This window comes from Scatophagus argus, chromosome 20, assembly GCF_020382885.2.
Source record: "Scatophagus argus isolate fScaArg1 chromosome 20, fScaArg1.pri, whole genome shotgun sequence".
Lineage (NCBI taxonomy): Eukaryota > Metazoa > Chordata > Actinopteri > Scatophagidae > Scatophagus > Scatophagus argus.
The window spans coordinates 18674503-18689234 of record NC_058512.1 but is presented as its reverse complement, the minus strand read 5'-3'; the positions used below and the strand labels follow the sequence as shown (position 1 = coordinate 18689234).

Sequence of the window (14732 nt, the reverse complement as noted above, 5' to 3'; positions counted from 1 at the left end):
TGACCACCTTGATGTTCCTTGCCTTGTGTTTTCCAGTCTTACAAAATCAGATGTGAGCCATTCTCACTTGCAGATTGAAGGCGATTGCCTGACACTGGGAAATCCTTCATCGCAGCTTTAACCGAGATTGAATTGCAGTAAATTACTAACCCATATTTTTGTAAACCATTTTCAGAATCTGCAGCTGCTTCAACTAGCCTCTTGCCACTTTTCAAGAACTGTTGGCAAAAAGAATAGAGTTGTTAGTTTAGCAGCAAATATACAGTGCAGGTTACACTGCACCAGTAGAAAAATATCAAAGGGTGGGGGTACAGGAGCTGGATTTCCCCCAGGAACGTATCCATACAGTTCTCCACAAAAACTCCAGATTACCAAGGTGTCAGCTCACTGGGCACCAAAACTCCTTGGGCCTGGCCTAATGAGAAGTGTATTCTGCACAAAATGGTAAGACAATCTTGCCATTTGTGAGGCAGGTCCTGAGAGATTTCGCCAGCAGTTCATCACCACCTCTGCCAACTAGAGACAAAAGAACAATGAGAACGCCCCGGATCTTCCATTTTCTGGGATTCAAAGGTAGTGCTACACTATTTAAGGTAGTGGTGGACTACCTTAAATAGTGTCACTATTACAAGTGTCTACACCCCTGACCTTCTTAAGTAGCTACATGAGGAAATCAAGAAGATTTGGAAGTTGACAAAAGGGGTGCATCTGATTTGGCCCTCAGACTAAAGACGAAGAAGAATCACTGCTGTGGACCCCCAATACAGACTAAAAAAAGAAGGGATTTGTATGCTCCATGGTTGCTGGAACCAAGTGTGTAAATGTATGAGGGCACTAGGTTTTCTAAAATTGATTCCTTCTACTTAGGTATTCAGTGACATTTAAACCATGCGCAGTTAGTACTAAGGTGCCCAAAGTGTGCCAAGAAAATATCCCCCACACCATTACACCAGCACCACCATCCTGAACCATTACAAGGCAGGATGAATTCCTGCTTTACACTAAATTTTGACCCCACTATGCAAATTTAGAAAAGTACTGTTGGTAAATACATCTGGTTTATTTAAAGCACTGAAATGACCATTGACTTTTTGAATAAATGGGAGGGAGTCAGGAAAGGATTTTTTTTTTCTGTTTATTTCACTGAAGTTATAATTAACAAAAACTAAGACGACTGTTTTCACAAAAGTTTGTTGGATTCAGTCAAGACTTGAATATTGAAATTTAACACCTGCATAAAGAAATCAGAGGCTTTAACATGTATTAATCACTCAACATATTCACTTGTCTACAATAAATTAGCAATGTTGATTAAAAAAAACACACATACAGACAATATGTGAATGTGCAATGTGCAGAGATGCATGCATTTTGCAATTCCAGGTGTGCGAAATAGAGTCTGTATCACGGAAACATAAAAATCATAAAACATCTGTAAGAATCTGTCATAATCAACTAATACTGGGACAACACAAAGAGCATTTTAGTCCAAAGTGATTTAATCACTTTCTTCACGAAACCCTCCACATGTAAAAATAACTTTTTTACCTGTCAAAACCGATTCACGAATATCTTTAAATAATTATAGATATTAGCAATTCCTTTTTCACTAGTAAGAATAACAATCACATGTTGAAAAAGGATTGTAACTAATATCAATTATTGCATATATATTCTTTTCAGTTGGAATTCAAGCAGACATATCTGTAATTAAATGTTGACTAGTCAGACCTGAATTTTAAATATCTAGAATTCTGTTGGTGAATTCTGTAATGTAATGAAACTGCAGATATCAACAATGAAAATTTGCACCATAAGAATTACATTCTTGATATAAATAACTAAACTTTTGACCACTGAGAACTGAGTTGTTGATATCATTAATTAGGAATGCAACTACAATGACATTCCAAACACCTTTTTTACTTCAGTCTTTAAGTTCTTCATCTTCACTAATCAAAACCTACTTTCAGCTCAGCTTCTGCTTGAGGGTAATGCAAAGTTAAAATACTCAATTATAAACAATTATAAATATTCACAACAGAAACTATTGCTCCTATTTTAAACAAATGATGGGTGCATATATTAAAGGATGTTCATCTTTGTAATTTTAGATTAAATAGGAATGTAAGAAATTAGCTTGCTGGACATGACAATTAAGGAATGTTAACAAATCCAAAATGTGAAATTATGACAGTAAAACTATGGTTGATGACACCATCTCATAATTAGGTCCCTACTCGTCAAAACAGAACCAGCTGTAAGTATTTGTAGAAGTTAACAGATGCAGCAATATGTTGAAGGCTGAACTACATGTTTGATTCAAGGTGAGCGCGTTTGTCATTTTCAAAATCACTATCCTGGGAAATGAGCTTGTAAGGTTTCTTCCTCTCTTTCTCCTCCAGTACAGAGTTTCCCATCTCCACATCTTTGCTGCGGAGCTCATGTCTAGACAGAAACTCCACAATGCCGGCTCCAATTGAGTCCCCCAAAACATTGGTCGTGGTACGCAGACGGTCCCTACATGCCAGAGAAAAACGAGATACAGGAAAATAAAAGTAAAACTTGTGGGGCTTGAGTATTTTACCTAATTTCATTAAGTATGGATGGTGTGCAACTTAGAAGTTGTTTTGAAAATCTTTTTACTAAGGTTTTGTGACCATTATGTGAAAGCTTGAAACTAAACATCAATGTCTGTTGTACTATTACTGTCTGTACTACTATCAGCTTAACATTTGCAGTAATTTTGTGTGTCTAACATTCTTCTGATGATGAACAAAAATACAGTGCCTACTGTATTCACCCCCTTGAATGTTTTCCCCCTTTATTGCTTTTACAAATGGAATCATGGTAAATATAACTTGACTTAAAATATAATATATATACACATATACATATATATATATATATATAGTAAAAATATATGATATACAATAAGTGATAGCATAAACACCCCCCCTATAGTGACTGACCTAATTCAACAGAGGTCCGGCCAGTTGATGCTAAAAGTTTCACAATTAATGAAATTGGAGATTAGCTGAATGCCGTGTCTCAGGTGATTTAAGTATAATGACACCTATGCCTATGATTAATCAGTATTCCTGGCTACATTTACAGCATGAAGACAAAAGAACACACACACAGGGGATGAATACAAAAAATTTCCAAGTCAATAAACATCCCCTGGTGTTCAGTTAAACCCATCATTGAGAAATAAAAGGAATAGGGCACATGTGTACACTTGCCTAGAGCAGGCTTCTTCTTCTTTTTCTTGCACGGTCGCTCAATTTGTGTGGATACAAATTGAGCGACCGTGCAAGAAGAAGACTAGTGAGGGAGACCACCAAGACACCTAGGACTACTCTGAATGAGTTAAAAGCTTCAGCAGCTGAGATGGGAGAGACTCTGCTTACAACAACTGCTGCCCGGGTTCTTCACCAGTCAAAGCTTTATGGAAGAAAGCCACTGCTGAAGAAAGCTCATATTAAATTTCAAGCATATGGGACACTCCAAGGTTAGCTGGAAGAAGATTCTTTGGTCTGATGAGACCAAAATGGAGATTTTTGGCCATCAAACTAAACGCTGTGTTCGGCAGACACCAAACACTTGAACCATGAACCATGGTGGCAACACCCCCATGCTGTGGAGATGCTTCTCAGCAGCAGGCCCTGGAAGGCTTGTAAAGGTAGAGGGTCAAATGAACGCAGCAAAATATAAGGATGTCCTGCAGGACAATCTGATTCAGTGGGCAAGAGAACTATGCCTTGGGAATGGATTTATTTTGTTTTATTTATTTTTGCTGTGATGGCTCTCTGTAGGTGATATGCTCATCTTGTCAAAATAGAGTAATAAATTCTATCTTGTAAGCATGCAACAGCATTTTGAGTTGGTATTGAAGTAAATATTGACTCTGGAGCTCTGTAGACAAGCATGAAAAAAGCAGAAACAAATGTAATGTTGTCCTGGGGTTTTTGATCCATATTTTAAACCAGCCACAATGATTCCCCCAAAGTGGTTATCTGATGATGGAAGAGCCTTGAATAGCTTTCCTTTCACAAATATTTGCCAGCAGCTCTAAAGCTCACCAATGAATATATTTTGTTTGTTTAATGTATAAAAATAGACCAGTAAATCTGGTTTAACAACCCTTTGCTTTAGAACATACAATCCCTTAGTATTATACCCTCCTATAGTTCTACTGTTCGGTGTGTGAAAGACTTGTCTTCATGATGGCTTTGACAGACATATATATTTGGTCCATCCTAGTTAAAGTAGAGGAGGGATTTTTTTCTTATTACCCCAGTTAGCTGAGTAATTTCTGGGAAGGGTATTCTAATTGAAATGATTAATTTGGGAAACCTAATTATGTTTCTATGTTAAAACTCATTGCAAAAAATATTGAATACAAAAGAGAAGATGTAGAACAAGACCCCAGAGAGAGAGAGAAGTGTGTCACTAGGTGGTAGTAGATACAGAGCAGCTTTTGACCTTTAAGATGACATAGACGACGGATGTAGAGATACGAGTTACAGTTACAGCACTTCACAGAGCAAAGTGCAAAGGACACTTGTGTTTTCCTATGCTACTCTTGGATTTCATACTCTATTATTATCCACATGTTCATGATACAGAAAGCTACTCACAGGAACCAGTCAACTGCAATGATGAGAGTGATGTCATCAGTAGGAAGTCCAACAGAGGTCAGAACAATCACCATGGTTACCAGGCCTGCCTGAGGAATGCCAGCAGCTCCAATACTGGCTGCAGTTGCTGTAATACTTGATTGAAGAGAAACACAAATATGAAATATGTATATGTTACATGGAATCAGTCTATGCTATAATTATCCTTTTTTGTTCATTTTTACCTGATGGTGATGATCTGACCAAAGTTCATCTCCATATTGTTGACCTGGGCAATAAAGATGGCTGCCAGTGCCTCATACAGAGCCGTTCCATCCATGTTAATGGTGGCACCAACAGGCAGAACAAAACGCGTGATTCGCTTGTCAATTCTGTTGTTTTCCTCCAGACATTTAAAGGTGACAGGGAGGGTGGCTGAGCTAGGACAGGAACAAATTGAAATGTGTAAAAAAACAAACAAACAAACAAAAAACTTGTTGAAGGAACAGGCTTACGTTTTTGAGGAGATGTTTTAAGACTTTGCTTGAATAGTTTTGATCCGTTTAAAGATTTGCGGTCAGTTTGTAGTCAGTGACTTTTTACTTGGTTCTATATGCATATTTTGCCACGTTTGCTCAGGTGAGTTTTCAAACCATTCACAATATTCATACGCTGAACGTTTTTGGTAACACAACCCAAAACAAGATGAGTAATGCCAACTTTAGCAGCTAACGCTACTTATGGTCCCACATCTGCTGGTTCATGAAGACATGTTACAGGGAAATTCCCCAATATCACGTTACTGAAACAATCAAATTTAGAGGAAGCCTGCCATCGCAGAAAGGGGCATGTAATCGATGAAATGGGGACATCAGGGCATGGATTCAGGAAGTCTCCCTTCCTCAAAGGCTCTCAGTGAAAAAAAAATGTTAAGTTGTAAGTTAAATAACTGTGTGAATAATGAAAAAAGAGATTTTGAGAAATAAGTTCAAACAGGTACAGGTACATATTCAATGTAACCTGTGCCAGGTTTTTTTTTTTTTTTTTGACAATTGGACAGTCTCTTAATTTGAAGCATATCGATCCTTTTAGCAAACAAAACATGTTTTGAGTAGTTCCCAGGCCTATATTTAACTTTGACAGACCAAGACTACCTTTTTCCACCTGCTATTTGTCTTGTCTGTGCAAAAAGATCAAAATACTTGACTTCTTGTTTCAGGAAATAAGTGTTATTCAGTTGTTGAAGTTTGGTAGTGTTGGACGTGACTCACCTGGAGGAGGTCCCCAGGGCTGTTACTAGAGCTTGCAGGAGCCCAGCAATGAAGATAAAAGGGTTTTGCCGAGTGATGGCAAAATATAGAGTGGGAAGAATAAGAACAGCATGAATCAGTAAACCAATGATAACTGTGATGGTATACATGCCCAACTGGCCACCCATCTGTGTCAGATCATCCATCTCCACAATCTTTCCTGCAATCAGGAACAGAATACCAACAGGAGCATACCTGAGAAGAGGAGAGGGATAGGAAGTGTGAAGGTAACATTTGTTAAATAGAAATACCTCACACTGAAAGCGAAATCTTACCACATGATGATGGCAACTAGGCGCATGATAGCTTCATTGAGACTGTCAAAGAAATCCCTCAGGAGCTGGCCCTGCTCCTTCATGTTGCCAATTATTAGACCAAAGCACATGGAGAAGACCACCAGCCCGAGAGCATTGACACCGTTCACCTGACCTGCCACTGGGATCACTTCCTCCCGGGTGATCTCCATGACCTCCTGGGTGCCATTGGTTGAATTGAAGAGGGTGTCATTCACTGTCATAGTCACATGGACTACTCGCTTTCCATATTTGGTTTTGAACTGGAGAATGGGAGAATTAAAGGTCTGAGGTTAGATCACTGAAATTTGATAGAGCTGAAACAGACCGCTGCACTAATGTCAACATTCAGAATCAGGTAATAAGACTTTGAGTTTAAATTACTGGTTTATGTCCACCTGGCTCATCCTTCTTATTGAGGAAAATGTTTTCTTGTAGTTTTAATGACCACTTGACATTTCTCTGTGGCAGTGTTTCCCAACCTTTTTTGAACCGCGGCACATATTTTATATTAGAAAGATGACACGGCATGCCTCCAGGCAAAAATGTTGGCCGCTCCACCTGCCACTACATGCCACCCGCCATCAGGTGAAGCCGGATGGCCCCCCGTGGCAGAACCGACAACTGCTGTTGGGAGTTGCTGTTCTATGGTGGCATAGTCAGGTCAAAATTTAGTTTTGACCAGCACTTGAAGAGATATAAGAAAGTACCTTTTCAAATCACTGGTTCTGTCATGGGTTTCCTTATAAATTTTGCTTCAGTTATTCATGGTTCCCAGACAATGAATTGCACTGTTTTTAGTGACCATAAGACCTTCCCTTTTTTTCATAAAAAAATGAAAACTTGCTGGATTATTACATTTTCCTTTCATATTCATGCCCTATAGGGAATTGATTCTCTGAATATTCATTCTCTGATGATCATTAATTTGTGGTCAACAAAAAACAAAAGGTTATTGATATATTCATGCTAGGCTTGTGCCAGTTTTTGACCCATAATGAAGTTGGTGCGGGTTTGGTTTTGTGTTCTTGCTTCAGTCATGTTTGGTTAACTGGGTCTACATTTGGTCAGTTATGCAAAATACATTCAAGTTTAGTCAAGTTAGCCCAAAGCACGTAACACAAACCATTATTAATATTTATATTGAAAATGTGATGTCAATTTGTTAGAGCAACAAATCTATGCAAAAAGCATGAACCCAGCTATGTGTTTTCTGTTGTATGTATAGTTTTTCAATTACGTTGCAGCAATACTGATACTTTTTTCTGTTACATTACTTCATGATCAAATGCAACTGTTTGACTCCAGTTACAGAAGTGGCTGTAGCTGCAATCTCCTTGATACCAGATGGCCAAATCAGTTAGGGTGGACACCAAAATATAGAGCCAGTAATTATAGTATTGAGAAAAGGTGTACTGTTACACATCTCATATTACCAATTTTTGTCCATTTATCTTGTACCAACAGAATATATTCCTTATGGAGATACAAATGACCATGAGGAGTGAATTTAAGCCCAGCACATTGTGACTTGCTAGTTATTTAACTCAGACTAGACTGAGAATATACTGGAATGCAATGGAGATTTTTAAAATCTCCAGTTTGTTTGGAATTGTGCTGTGGAGATTTGGTCAAACATCTACATCTCTGCACCTGAGTGCATGTGTGTTGGGGGAGGGGAGCAAGGGTAAATAAGAGTTAGGAGAGAAGGACGAAGAGAGACTTGAGCTCAAGTTAGGTTCAGGCTGAAGCATTTTGTGTGTGGTCAGCTATATGCCTTTCCTCCAGCACTTTCTACCTGTCCAAAATGCATTTTGCTCATTTAATATGGTGTGCTCTAAAAAAGCAGATTAATTTGTTGGGTATACTCACACACCCGTGTGTGTCTAAAGAACAGAATGTCAGTGTGTTGTTAGGTCTGTTAATTTGTGTTGAAAACTTCAGGGGTTAGAGACTGTTTGCCAAAAGATTGTGTGTTTTAAGAGTTCATGGATAGAAAACACTGTTCTTTTAGTAAGTGTTAATGGTAAAGCTCACCTGCTGTGTGCAGGCCTGGACCAAATTTGGTGGGAACATATTTCTGAAATGAGAAATCATACAGTGACTAAGATATGATTTTGTCAGTTACAGTCAAACTTTGTGACTATTATTGTTCTTCTACGTAGATTACCTGATCAGATCTAAGAAGGCATCAGCAGGACTGACTTGCTCTATCGTCTGCTGCTTTCCAAACTCATCTTTTGATCCTTTTCCAGGGTGGATGATAAGGACGATTATGATACCAACGAAAACTGCGATAAAGGTCGTGGTCATGTAGTAAATCACGGCTCTCATTCCCATCTTTCCTGAGGCTTTACTGTCCAGGGCTGCCATTCCTGATGGACACGGAGTGGAAATGTAGTTGATATCCAAGTATTAGAACATCTAGAAATAGTGTTCATGGATCATATGGTGAAGGTTCCTCCTTACAGAATTTACTACTTAATCAGTAGGCATATTATGAAGTGATTATGTAAAAGTGTCAGGTGGTTCTTTACCATCACATATTCCATTTACACCTCATATCTAAAGTGGAGAGCTCCCCTTACATCCTCTCTACATTATGACCAGTATTACACCAGCTATGATAATTACGTTGTCTACTTACCTGACATGTCTTTATTTTATTAAACACATCCTACCAAGTTATTGGTGTATGGACATGGACTGACATGATCCAATGAAAAGTGGCAAAAACTGGATTACCAGTATATTGCCTGTTATGAAATGAATGATTATACAGCTGTGCCAAAAGTTTAATATTTATTTAAGTGCATTTTTTTTCTAAAGCCACATAGTTAATTTTATTTATATTTATTTTGTGTAGTTTTATTTTATTTATTTGGAATATTTTGATTTTTTTTCTCTTTCCAGTTCCTATTTTTGAATATTATGAAGAATTAAAACTTAATTTCTCTTTGACAGGATGCACTTGCATTACTATGATATTATGTTATCATTATTACACTGACATAAAATGATCTTAAAATGACAGTATTGTTTATTGCAATTATTTTGGGGTCTATTGTCCACTAAAAGTAGTCTAGCCAATGTATGACTTTGTAACAGTGGTTAGAATTAAGTTGTTCAAAAGAACCACATAAATCTGAGGAAGAGCAATGCTATACTTCCACCCAAAATCAGCTGTGATGTAGCGTTGCACTGCAGTACACTGTGAAGGCCTATGCTCAGATGTGAATATGAGGAAAGAATAGGCAGGAATTAAGAACTAGACGCCGAATAAGAATGGTTTTCAGCGTAGTTAGTCAATTATTGATACACCTTTCCCTAGCCAATCAGATAAAAAGAGAGACCATGTTAAAACAATTCTCAGTTAGTGACCTGGATGGAGGCATGCCTTTTACACACTCCAGAGCTTAATTTTTTTCACATATGACTCAGACCAGGCGGTGCCTTCACTACTTGGAAACCAAACTGGAATCTATGAGTGACAGGTGATACTTAAGCACCACCTCAGCTGATTATCTTATTATATGTTTATGGATCTTACTGACTGCACAGAGGCTGGATATGATATTATAATATTGGAGAATGGGAATATGTTTCATATAGGTTTTTAGCCTCTAAAGTTATTGCTAGTGAGTTTATTCCTCACATGTCTGTGCAGCACTGGAAAAACATGCCCACCTGCAGCACGAAAACCACAGAGACTCATCTTGTGAACAAATTGCTTGAGACCATACAATCGGCTCCCATATTCTTCAGGTACTGCAACAAGCACTTTGAGAAAACAAAGCCAAGAAGATCGAGAAGAATGTCCACTTCAGAGAGTGGTGTCCAGGTTTGTCAGGTGTGTCAAACCACAGCATAGCACAGAGCAGCTGTGAGTTTTTTCTCTGGGCTTGGGGCACACATGCTTGGTTCCCACACTTCACATACTGTGTGTGCTGGCAGCCATTAATCTCCTAGCTGATTGGCAGCATGGACTTGTGTCATTAAAGAAGCCATCATAATAAGAACTTCTTATGGAAAATATTAACGCCAGGGTTCCTCAGGGGGAGGAAAATCAAAGGTTTTACTCCTGTTATTTCCCAGTTTAACTTGTCTCCAGGAACTGTGGCAGGTTCAGCAGAGCAGACAAGGATGTTTGCCCTATGTGATATTAGCACTCTCTGGTTCTCCTTGAACATGGGGGACAATCCTCTACTGGGAGTGGATGTGTTTGCAAAGAACAAGGTTGTTTCTGTATTACTTCCCTCCAGGTCCTCCATTCCTTGGTTCTCGCACTAAGTCCAGGATGCACAGCTGTCAGCAATCAGATATTATCTGGTAATATGTGAATGTTTGTATGTCTGGGTGCCCAACAGGAATACTTAGAGAGGCTTGGTCCTGTGGCATGCAGGGTGAGAGGCCTGCTTCTACTGGAAATTTATATACAGCTAAATGGATGACTTTCCAGAAGTGGTGTGTGGAAAGGACTGGACTTTTACTGTGGGTTACCTGCCACACAGGCTTTCATTCCTGTTAGTAGACAGGAAATCAGCCTTCAATATGGTTACAACTTATAGGTCGCTCCTGTTTTATCCTGTCATAAGGGCTTTGGTGACAGATCAGCGTTCAGCCACCCTCTGATGCTTTCTGAGGGACATAAGGTGTCATGGTCCCTGGCACCTCAGTGAGATCTGACATTGCTTTTATGTATGCAGGTTAATGACTCCTTTGGTGGATTAGATGCTGCTTGTTTCACCCGAAATGGCTCAGTTTTTAGCTCCAATGTATGCAAAAAGTGTTAGTGATTTATTTGCTTTCTCTATGACTCTGTCCAGTCTCGGGATCCAAGGAGACAGCAGCTTGGCTTTTTTGTGCCCTAACCTGGCTTTTGTACCCAAAAGCATCACTAGCTCCTTCAGATCAAGACTGACAAGCTTATGTGGCTCATAAGGGGGAAGCCATGTCTTTTCTCCTTTGCTTCACGTGTCCCGTGCCATTCTCAGTGTTTCAGCTTTGCAGAAAGCAATCTCAGGGGCTTCTTCTGTCTGCCCAACACCTGTGACATTGGCTGTATTCGACTGTTTCACAGGTGTATCTCACCTCTGGGATGGACCCTGGAGCACATCAGAGTGCACTCCACCAGAGGGAGTTCATCTTCCATGTCTCTGCATGGGGGAATGTCAGTCGATAACGTTATTTTGAGTTTCCAGAGTTTTGAAAGTTTGCATAGTCTGTGATACAGCAGGTGACTGGCAGTTAAGACACACTCGGCTCTGGGATGAGCAAGCATTTGTCTCGGTTAAATTATCCTTACAAAAAGTGAGCAGTCATATAAAATATCTGGTTCTCAGATAAAATGTTAAAACTTAGGCAGTTAATTATGATTCTCGTGGAGCATTTCAGTTGAAACAGCTGTAAATGAACCAAAAACTCTGTTGCATATGCAGCTAACTGCAAGCTGAATCAAAGATTCAGTTTTGTAGAAATCCGATAACACAATCTTCAGTTTAGTTTACTTTAGAATTTTGGATATGTCAGGGTCTGCCAGTACCGTGTCCCTATTCCCCTGTGTTCTCTCCTCCCCTTCCTAGTATTTCTTGATTCTTTGCACTGTTTTTGGTGAACTCAGGTTTTTGACTTCTGCTTTGTGTATCTTTCTGAACATTAGTATTAAGGATAATTCAGCTTTATCTCCTCAAGTCGGTGTGTTTGTGCTCTGCTTTCTGGATCCTATTTTGCTAGAGTTAAACCTTAACAGAATCATTTTTTGATTCATTCAGGAATGGTGTGTTGTTTTCTTCCTTTTGAGCAATTATTATTATTTACTACCTGGAACCCACCTCTGATTATCTTTCATTATTATCTTTATCTATCTATCAGAGGGCACTGCACAGAAAAAAATGAGGGCCAGTGCCTCAAACCATGAGAACAGAATTAGTGCCACTAGAGGCCTCAAGGCCCCACTGTAATTGATGAGTAACTGAATCAGTAGGGGTCTCTTCATCACCAAGATGGGTGTGAGGTTGGCCTCCTGATTGTAAAGATGACCTGCCTATGAACCACTCTTGTCATTCTATCTCAGCACAGAACAAACCCTGTCTTTTATACATTATTACACTCAACTGAAATATGGCTGTTCTTTCACAATCTCAAAAATACTAAGGTTTATGTTTCGAAAATGTCACCAGTCACCATAGCTCCAGTTTGTGTCTCTCTTGTATAACGATTACATTCACAAAGTCACAAAGCTGAGCATCTAGTATTGTGAAGAAAATAATTACTCTTTGATTTTTGAAAAAAACCGAAGGTTGTTGCACCACACATACATTTTCACCATCTTGATAAAAAAAAAGATTTCTAACCTTTTTTTTCCCAACTTACACTACTTTTTTCAGAAATTGCTTATTAGTTTGGTTGCATTTGTAGAAAAAGAAACATTTTTAAAAATGTATTGTCAATTCTATTGATATATGTTGAACTTGCCCCCTGATTTTGATTCCTGATCTCTTCATACAAAATGTTAATAGTTTGCTTGTGTTCACCAAAAAAATTATGCACTATGTCATTTCTGGCTACTTGATTTAGGAGATGCAGTTACAACTCTGACCTGTTCAGACTGGTATCACATTGGCCATAAAATATTATATCAACAGCCTAACATAAAAATCTAATCAATAAATCATAACTTTCTTTAAAGTCTGTTGTATGAGCACAGCTGAAATCAGATCACAACAGTTACCCCTGTCAGAGCTGCTTTGTCAGACCCATTTTTGCTTATCCACTGCTCCATTTTTGACTGCTTAGTCACCATTTCATGTCCAATTCATTTAAACAGCAGAGATGCAGATGGTGACTGATGATGACGTGACCCTGAAGCAACAACTGACCAGAAAGTGGGGGAGAGATAATATACTGTCCATTATATCAAATGAACATACTACTGAAGTGAGAGTGAACTGTATCCTCTGAGAATACAAGAGGAAATGAATGTTAACAAGTCCTTTATCCATTAGCAGATCAACCACATGTGCGACACAATGTGAGAGTGTGTTGTACCTGTTATTAGACTGGAGATCAGTAAGGGGAGAACAAGCATCTGAAGCATTCTCATTAAGAGCTCACCGGGGAAGGAGAAGTACTTCACTTCTCGATATGTCATTTTATATGGCCGCAGTGTGAATCCCAGAGCAATACCTGCAGAGAGAACGGCAGCGTGCAAATGTGTGTGTCTCCATTACATTGACAATACTCTGACTGACTGAAGTCTGAAACATTTACTTTGCAGAGGCATACACACCTACAATAACTGCCCCAACTGTAAAGAGCACAAAGGCATTCTTCTTGAGGAAAGCCTGGACATCCTCTTTGGAAATTTCCTCCACTTTCCTCTTTGCCTTCATGGTGCGTATGTGAATACCTTCCCTGAGGCGCTGCATCCTGCCCTAGTAACCCCAAATATGTCCATTAGTGTAAATAGAATGTGTGTAGACTTATCAGCAGGCAGGTAAATTCAATCTACAATCCTCATTCTGTGCAAAAAAATGTTTTTGCCAATCTAAAGTTTGGTTCAAGCTATTGTGAGGCTTCAGTAGTCTGGTTTAGGTAAGTCAAAGTGTGTGTCTTCCAAAGTCGACAGTGTGTCCAAAAGTGAGCTGTGTATGTAGTGTAATGCTGGTCTGAATTTGGCCTATACACAAAGTTTTTTTGAATTAATCACTCTCGCAAATTTGACAATTGGAATTTTTTTCAATCTGTTTATTTGAAACCATTGGCCACTGGCCACCTACGTGAGTCGTAGGTTAGCTAACAACTCACTCTGTTATGTGTGGAGTATGTTTGTATGTGAATGACACCTCAGTGTCAGACTGAATTCAAAATGTGCGTACAAAGGACAGATGTAGAAAGCGGTTAACGTATGGCTTTTATGGACTCACACCACAGAAATTGGCAGGAAGTGACTGCATTAGCTCAGCAGGTCTGGTGAAACACAAAGAATCCGTATTAAAATGGCCGTAACTTGGAAGGACGCCCTCTTTCGCTTTCAAAGTCAGACTGCTGAAGCTTTATATTTACTTCATCTGAACTTTTAAATGTCTTTTTTGCTCAGAATAAAGACTGCAGATGTTGTCCACCAAAAGCAAAATTGAAGCAAAAATTGTCAAAGTAAACACATTGTTTGACATTTAATCTCAAGTAAAACATTATAGGACAATAACGGACACTAAGAAGATGGCACTAAATTCACTGGAGGTCTAGATTCCAAAAACAAGTCATTCATTTATGTATAAACTATTCACTCTGCAATCTAAAGGGTCAGTTCAGCACAATGAAAACACATTTTCTTACTTACCTTTAGTGGGTTTTAGCCATGCTTACTTTTTTTGTACAGATTTTGAAACATTTGCATGAGAGATTTTCACTTTGGAGTTTTTCAAATGTAGTTGTTTAGCTGTAAGCACTACACATGAAATTTCATTCACTATCATTGTACTGGTGTGGAGGCTGCTGTTTCAGAA

At 38.8% G+C, this 14732-nt stretch overlaps 1 protein-coding gene across 1 annotated transcript; it reads right to left on the bottom strand.

Annotated features, from left to right (window-relative positions):
- Positions 1 to 1530: 1530 nt before the first annotated feature.
- Positions 1531 to 13652, bottom strand: LOC124051762 (excitatory amino acid transporter 1-like). The gene is made up of 9 exons (XM_046375416.1): positions 13514 to 13652; positions 13273 to 13410; positions 8396 to 8600; positions 8263 to 8305; positions 6208 to 6488; positions 5894 to 6127; positions 4868 to 5062; positions 4644 to 4778; positions 1531 to 2520 (listed from the first exon to the last, which is right to left on the bottom strand). Exons 1-9 carry the CDS (start codon positions 13650 to 13652, stop codon positions 2310 to 2312), a joined length of 1581 nt encoding a protein of 526 aa, XP_046231372.1. The 3' UTR covers positions 1531 to 2309.
- Between the last annotated feature and the right edge of the window lie 1080 nt (positions 13653 to 14732).

Bases quoted from the DNA above. Each gene is read 5' to 3' on its own strand.
- LOC124051762 (XM_046375416.1), bottom strand. From the start codon at position 13,652: ATGCAGCGCCTCAGGGAAGGTATTCACATACGCACCATGAAGGCAAAG. The intron at 6,489-8,262 runs GTGAGCTTTACC...CCCATTCTCCAG, and splicing joins TCCAGGCCTGCACACAGCAG to TTCAAAACCAAATATGGAAA. The intron at 4,779-4,867 runs GTAAAAATGAAC...TCTTCAATCAAG, and splicing joins GGTCAGATCATCACCATCAG to TATTACAGCAACTGCAGCCA.